Source organism: Olea europaea, unplaced genomic scaffold, assembly GCF_002742605.1.
Source record: "Olea europaea var. sylvestris unplaced genomic scaffold, O_europaea_v1 scaffold349, whole genome shotgun sequence".
Classification (NCBI taxonomy): domain Eukaryota; kingdom Viridiplantae; phylum Streptophyta; class Magnoliopsida; order Lamiales; family Oleaceae; genus Olea; species Olea europaea.
Window position 1 is genome coordinate 302,669 of NW_019254008.1, and position 8,489 is coordinate 311,157.

The 8,489-nt window shown below is 33.5% G+C and overlaps 1 protein-coding gene across 1 annotated transcript; it reads left to right on the plus strand.

Annotated features, from left to right (window-relative positions):
• Positions 1–706: 706 nt before the first annotated feature.
• On the plus strand, positions 707–5,593 carry LOC111386266 (protein PPLZ12). The gene is made up of 5 exons (XM_023010728.1): positions 707–1,004; positions 2,578–2,698; positions 2,823–2,914; positions 3,918–4,014; positions 5,027–5,593. Exons 1-5 carry the CDS (start codon positions 810–812, stop codon positions 5,395–5,397), a joined length of 876 nt encoding a protein of 291 aa, XP_022866496.1. The 5' UTR covers positions 707–809; the 3' UTR covers positions 5,398–5,593.
• The last annotated feature ends 2,896 nt before the right edge of the window (positions 5,594–8,489 follow it).

Here is an 8,489-nt window from a genome sequence, read left to right on the forward strand (position 1 = left end):
TTTTAAAATTAAAGTCTATAGAAATCTACTACGAAACGCTTAGACAATGTTTGATAGCATGGAATTACATGAAAATTGAATTCCAATTCCATTTTTTCCATTTTGTTGTTGTTTGGTAGCACAATTATTTCCATGGAATTCCAATTCTTGATTGTCTCGGAAAGTGTGGTTTTCCATGTTTAGGAATTGATTTTCCTGTAGCAATTTATTATTTATTATTATTATTATTTTTGCAATGGAAAACAAATTCTAAGAATTATTGTAAAAATATATTTTCCTTTAATTAACAATTTTCATATAAAACAAAACCAAAAGAACACCCCATATATATATATATATATATATGTATGTATATGTATGGTTTTGACAATGGAAACAAATTTCATTTTCAATACCAGTAAATTTTATTTATTTAATTGATAATTTTCATATAAAATAAAGACAAACGACATTAAAAAAACACTTTTATTTTTATATTTTTCACATGAAAAATTATATCAATCAAACACAATAATTTATAATTCGTAAGAAAATAATTTCTAAACAATTCAATTTTATCGAATTTATTTTCAATTCAATTTAATTTCAGTTTTACAATCAAACGGCCCATATTGATTTTGTACAAATCCATAAAAAAACCAACGAAATTTCTAAAAGTCATCGCCTAAAAGATTGTTTAAAAATCTTCAAAAGTCCTCCTACGTGGCCTTGACCCAGGCACAAAAAACCCGCGTAGGTATTTCTCTACATATCTGCATTTTCAGAAATTCAATACAGTGGAATCATAGAATCTGTGCAGGTCAATAGAAATGGGGAACACTTCATGCTTGCTTTGTGGGTGCGTTGATCAGGCAAGCGTAGGGGTGGTGGAGAAGTGGGGGCGGTTCCAGAGGCTGGCGGAGCCGGGGTTCCACTTTTTCAACCCGCTTGCCGGAGAATGCCTCGCCGGGATACTCTCCACTAGGATCAACTCTCTTGATGTCAAAATTGAGACCAAAACCAAGGTTCCTTTTCGTTTTTCATTATTCTGTGTACGTGTGTTTGTGGGTGTATGCGTAATTTTGTGTGTATATGTAATTGGATAATAACAATCAAAACAAGGAGCTGAGTTTTATTCCGTGTAAATATGATGTCAGGTGTGTTTATATTTGGACTAAATGCTATAATCAAAATGATGCCTAGGATGCTATTATTCCAATATTACTCATACGTGTTGTAATTTTTTAAATTTTGCATCTATTTTTTATGCTAAACTTAAATTTTGGTCTTGATTTTCTTTTTAGTGGTGTATTGATTCATGTGCTGGGGCCTTATATTATTTTTTCTGCAATGGTTTGTTTTAGCACAAAAAAAAAAAAAAACTCTTTAATGTTAGAGCATTCTAATGCATTCATTGATTGCAATCTATGTGGCATCTAAATAGAAAGGCTTCCAATTTACATGGCAATTATGGTCTATCGAATGAATGGCCTAGGTCAAGCTTTATCTTCGATGGGTTCTGTCTATAATTTAAATTTCATGTCTAATGTATATTTAATAGGATAGAGAAAAATATATGGGCACGATTGAGAAAAGAGTGAGATGTTGAATTATAATGACTCATTTCATCTAGAAGAGCCTCCATATCTAGACTTTTTTTGGCAATGTCTAATTTTTTTCCGTCCACGTCAGTTGGATATAGTTCATGTACTATTGCAGAGAAACTTTTGTAGACGTTGCCCACTTTAGTTTATGTGGTAACCTTTTTAGTGCAATCCAAAAAACAATGGAGATGCTCTTATACCTAGTATTTTGGCGTAGTTCTTATCAACTCTTCCTTCTTTGCTAGTAAAAATTTATACTTCGAATTTGAGGCCATTAATTGTGAACAGTTGCACCTTGCTCACAATTTATTTTTATATGATTAAATTCTTTTATGGGCTGCTAGATTTTGTATAAAATATTAGTGTTGTAAGTATTCCAGAGCTGTTATCCACTACAAACATGTTTGGCCAATCCTAAAAACGAAGAGATAGATGATTTATGAGAAGACAGTTTTTCTTCTGAAGTTTAAAATAGAAGCAACATTTTAAGAGAAGCCAAACACATTTGAGAAGATAGAACAATTCAGTTTATCGGCCTGCTTTGGTTCTCGTAGTCACAGTTCAACGAGTGGTTTATTATAGTTAAAGCAATGTAATCAAGAATTTGGCCCTATTTTGATTCTATATTTGGAAGGATGTATTTTGGTTTCAGTACTGGAATGTAATGATTCAAATCTGAACAGAATCATTTTTAATTCCAATTGGATGCTCAGATTCCAAGCCTTACAATGTTAATGAATAGTAACTTTATGTGGTTTACCTGCATCTTATTGCCTATTTATGTTAAGATATGCTTATAGACTCACTGCTTATTTTTACTGATCCTTTGAGAATTCAACTAATTTTACCATCCACATCAGCTTGAAAAGTAATCGTAGAGTTGTTGGATGATGACTATATGTTTGTTAGACTATATTTTGTTCCAAAACATATGTAGTCACAATTGATAATATGATGTAAGACGGAGAGTATTGATGAGTTTCTCATTCTATAGGACAATGTCTTCGTTCAAATGCATTGCTCAATTCAATATCGAGTAATCAGGGGAAATGCTGATGATGCCTTTTATGAATTACAAAATCCCGAGGAGCAGATCCAGTCTTACGTATTTGATGGTAATTTGCATTTTTGATGGAATATGTTGTACCAGGAAAATTTTCTATTTTCCGTCTTCGTTGTCATTTCGATGCTCGAGTTATTCTGTGTTTCCTCTAATGTTGTATTTGCTTGTTTTCCAAGTTGTTCGAGCTCATGTTCCTAGAATGACTTTGGATGAGCTTTTTGAACAAAAGGGTGATGTTGCTAATGCTGTCTTAGAGGAACTTGAGAAGGTAAGTTTATGCTGTTCAGATGGATATAGAATAGTTTCTGTCTACAAATTATTTGTCGAAAGTAATTTGGATTGTCTTATTCGTGGTGTTAATTGTCAATACTACAGGTGTGAGAGAGGCTTTTTATTTTAGCATCATCACTAGAAACTCTTATAAGTGGGTCTTGACATGTGTTTATTAATATGATGATTATGTGTTGCTTATCATCATATTGACTAACGGTGAAACTAGGAAGGTGCTAAACAAATAGATAACCCATGATTACATCTAATGCCGCTTTCTCTAAAAATGGAAAAGGAAGAAAAGAGAAATAATTGCCTCCTTTCCTAGTCCAATTTTCAATAAGCTCTTTGTTGGTCTAATCGCCAGAGTCAAGGTTTCCTGCAGTAGAAATTCATGGTAAAAATTTTGTCATTGGAGAAGATCTGCGTAAGTGTTATATATCAACATACAGAAGAGGAAAAGAGCAAGCATTGGACAAACTAAATTGTTCCATTCACCTAGTAGTTTAGATCTTATGTTGGTAAGGACCCCTGCAATCCACGATTCTATAGTTTCAAGTTTTCGTTTTGTAAATTTTACCTTGATTGCATGCTTTTGTTTCTTTTTTTCCTCTTGATTTCAGATTTTTATATTAAAATAGCGAACATGGAATTGATTTCAAGTTCTAACCGTAAACTCTATTTTTCAACCAGAAGACGAAAAATATGATCATCTGCATGGTCGAGAATTATATTTTCATGCATGTTGGAAATATGAACTGCTAAGCTTAGTAGTTTATAATTTAAACAAAGGGGAAGGAAAATCTGTAGATAACAAGACGATGACTCTTCCCAGAAAAGAAGAATATGTCAGTGCCTGTTGCGTATTTGTGATCAGTGTGTGGATGTCATTCTTATTCTCAGTGGTGTTGATATGCTGCATGTCATTTATCTTGCATCTTCAGATGGCTGAACTGAAAAGTTCTATTTGAAAACCATTTTAAGTTGACTTCATGTGTCAGGTGATGGGAGCATATGGATATAACATAGAGCACATATTGATGGTCGACATCATTCCTGACCCATCTGTACGCAGAGCAATGAATGAGATAAATGCAGGTTAGGACCCTAGCAATTTATTATTATTATTATTATTTTTTATACGTATTATTTTCAATTTTTGGTTAGAATGCATCTTTAAATGTCAAGCGTAAGACTGTGCAGGTTGATTGCTAAGTGTTGCAGGATTGTTTATCTAACCATGTAGGTGCTGGATTAATCAGAATTTCTCAACGGAAATGTAAGGTTGCTTGAATTGCTCCCTTAAAGCCAATTATGTGTATAGGTTGTTCCTGTCTGGTACTTGAGCAGTTTGAGAATATGTAATTCATGATAAAACAAACAGGATTTTTGGGTTTAGAATAGGAAAGGATTGTAAATTAGAAATGTACGGGGGTGCTCAAGATTTTAATGGATTTCAAAAGTTATAAATTCTAGTGAATTTCGTGAATTTAAATAGATTTCCGTAGAATCCATAAGAACCTCATTTAAAATGGTGAAATTTCAAAGAAGTTTGTTATGTGTATTTTTAAGCTTGAAATCCAAAAATCTTTTAAAATCCCTTTATCAATGAAATCTTTATAAATTTACAAGTTATTGAGATTTTAAAATTCATTAAAATCTCAGTTGAGACACCCTTATTAGAAAGGTAGCAACAATGAACTCAACAATTTGCATTTGCAAGTTTGATGTTTCTCAATCGTTGGACTTCAATAGTTAACTGGTGAAAGTGAAGGTGATCAAGTGAATCATTGTTTGAAGTTATCTTTTTAAATTATTATGAGGCGATTCAAATTTTTTCTAGTATGATAATGGTAATAATTCTTGGACAATGATGGTTACCTAAAGGGTTCTGTATGATTTGTGATTTGGTTTATCCTGTTAATATTGCAACGTATTGATTTTATTTATTTTTGCAGTTCCTCCCTACATCATCTGTTTTTCCAAAGCATGATACCTCCAGGAAGAGATTTTTCAGTTTTCCTTGCTTCTTTTCCATGTCTCAAACTTGACACCATCTGATATTTTTTCTAACCCAAACAATCGGTGCCTTTTTTCCCCTGCATGATAGCTCAAAGGATGCAGCTTGCTAGTGTGTACAAGGGTGAAGCAGATAAGATTCTCCAGGTCAAGAAAGCAGAAGCTGATGCTGAAGCCAAATATCTTGGTGGAGTCGGGGTCGCTAGACAGCGTCAGGCAATTACAGATGGCTTGAGGGAGAACATCTTGAACTTCTCCCACAAGGTTGAAGGCACCTCGGCTAAGGAGGTGATGGATCTTATCATGATCACCCAGTATTTCGACACAATCAAAGATCTTGGAAATAGTTCCAAGAACACAACGGTTTTCATACCCCATGGTCCAGGTCATGTCCGGGATATTGGTGAGCAGATACGCAATGGACTGATGGAGGCTTCAACTGCACAGGTCAATGTTGAATAATTTTGCTGGTTTTGTCAATATATTTTACACGAATGTCTCTATAACTAAATATGAACTTGTTTTTGAGTTATTTGGAATATGAACATAGAATTTGTGGGATGAATAATCGTAGGCACTAGTAAATGTGCTATATCCGTTAAGTTCTTTTGTTTCTGGTGCATTGCTTTCGTGGTTGTGCCTGAAATATGATTTCTGATCCGTATTTCCGTCGACGAATGAGTTCAACATACCGAATTCTATGATATAAGTTGCTGCAAATACATCAATCAATGGAACACAATGCAGCATTCGTGTCGAAACCAAGTGAAAATGAGCTGTGGGATCAGGTTGAGAAGTTGAAATCATAGACTAATGCATGCATATTTGATACATTGTGGAACAGAATTTTAGCTTTATTTTTCTTGTGCAGCCCACTCTGTTGAATAAACCAAAATGGTTGGATCCCAGATTGGATGTAAATTGTCACAATTCTCGACTCTTTTTGGGTGAAGAAATATTTCAAACTCTTGTGGTCCGTGTAAATGTTACACTTCCCCCATAAAGGTAGTGACATCATATTTTTAAAGCATGCACATACAATTTTTTTTCTTCTTTTTCATCCAATGGCCCAATTTTAAGAATACATTTTTGGGTTTTAATTTATTTGGAAAAAAATATGAAACATATTTTTATAAATTGAGGGCTAAAATGTCAAAATTGGATGACTGGGATAAAGATGGGGGAATTCGTTTCTTGTAATTGACACACCATCAATTACAGTGTTTCGATTGCTATTGAATTGAAGTTCAGTGTTTTAATTGCACTTCTAATTGCAGTTGAGGTAAAAGTTGGGTGACCTTCACTACAACTTACATTGTTTGATGTTGCACAAAATGAGTGAATGGTTTTGCTCTCGTTGTAATCCGATTGCAATAAATATTATTTTTCATTGTTTTCTCCTATTATAAATTAAAGTGGAGCTTTGATCGACTTCAGATCTATTTTTGGGTTACTTTAGGGTAAAGTAGTGGTGTAGAGTGAATGAGACTAGTTGTTATTATTATTATTATTTTTTTATTTCAATAATTATATAAATTTAATGACTTCCAGTTATCATCTTCTCAAAGTAAATAATAATAATAATAATAAAAATTAAATTTCTTCCACACTAAAATTTGCAGTATTCAAATGATTACTGCCACCATCTTTCTCATAATTGTCTTTACTTTTTTTGCACAAAATTTTCCATTTTCATGTGGTATCCTTGTTATTATGTTTCCAAGGAATCTCCCTCCCATCATTGTTTTAGGGAGCCGTTATTTACATCTACATAAGTTATATATCTATTCCATTCTATATCAATCCAAAATTTACCATTCTCATCCGCAGCACATTCCAATATTGTCTTTATTAAATTGATTCAGTTAAACATTTTACATATATCACATACATAATTTCTTCAACTCATTTATATATCATTTTTTCTTTTACTGAAAAATACCCAAACCGTGCTTAGCTTCCCTGGTAATGTGGTTAAACACCTGTCGACTTTCCTTCTTTCTCACATATTGTCCAATCACAATAAATGCCATCCATCTCAACTCTGTTTTTGGATCAAGCGACGTGGTCTTTTATTCTTTGTTGTTGGGAATCCCATCCTATCTGTCTCTAGAATGCCATCATTTTCTCCTTTAGTTCTCCATTATACTCATCTTCCTATTTTTAGAAGGTACCCATGCATTCTGCAGATACATTTGCTTCACTCCCAGTATGTGTCAAGCAGTTGAGCAATGCAATGCATTGTCATAAGAGGGAAGTATTTTCTCACCAAAAATCCACAAGCCTTGCAGGATTTGGCTCTGAAGTTGGGTTTTCAGTTCATTTGCAAGGTTTTTACCTTGTGTTAGCTCACCCGTGACCATCTTCCAGCCCAAGAACCAACTTTTTGTTGAATATTTGTTCAAAATCAATGGAAAGATAATGGACTAATTGTTGGGCTCAATTGTGGAATTGATTGAATAAAAAAAATTGAAAAATGCAAAATTTGATTTTTTGCCCATGTGTACGCACATGTTTAATTTTGTGCGTACGCGAGATGTGTTTTGACAAAATCAGAATTAAATTTTGCTTTTATTATGCGTATGCACAGTTTATACTATGCATACGCAAAGTGTTAAAAAATAGCCGTTGACTGATTTTTCAATTTGAAACTTGGGAGTCGTTTTGGACTAAAAGTTGCCGCTTTTCATCTTGTTTTGGTACCATTTCGTGATGCATTGATTGAGACCTATAAATAGGTGATGAATGATCAATACAAATATAATTAGAATCATTGAAAACATCTTGAGATCCATATATCATTCCATATTACATCAAACTATTGATTTACATTTATATTCAAGATCTTCCTTTGTGTTCTTAAAGTTTTGGAGGATTGCACTTGTACTTTGGTGTTAAATTATTTACAAGGTTTGATATAATCCTACAAATCGTTTGCCAAAACCTTTAAGCATCTTATTCAATCCCGAGAAGGTGCAAATATAGTTTGAGGACAACGATCTCGTGTTCAAGCCTCAAATTCGTTCTTGACGTATTTTGTGATTTCTATTCATTTAGCTTCTATAATTTTGCTGTTGTTTCTTCTCCAACCCCTTATTTTTCAACAATCTCAAACTATATATTGCGATGGAGAATGATACAACTATGGCAATCATCAAACTTATGAATCAAGATCTGGTTAGATTGGATCGTTTTGACGGGACTAACTTCACGCGGTGGCAAGACAAGTTGAAATTCCTCCTAAGAGCGTTGAAGATTTTTTATATTCTTGATCCAAATTTGGTGCCTTTGCCAGAACCAACGTATGGAGAATCCGAAGCAATCAAGACCGAGAGACAAAAACGCCAAGAAGATGAATTGATTTTCTGTGGCCACATCTTGAATGCATTGTCGGATCGTTTGTATGATCTATACACCAATACAACTTCGGCGAAAGAAATCTGGGAAGTATTGAAAAATAAGTACACGGCTGAAGAAGAAGGTACAAAGAAATTTTTGATTTCTAAGTATTTTGATTTTAAATTCTTAAAAAATATCTCTCTTCTTCCCCAAGT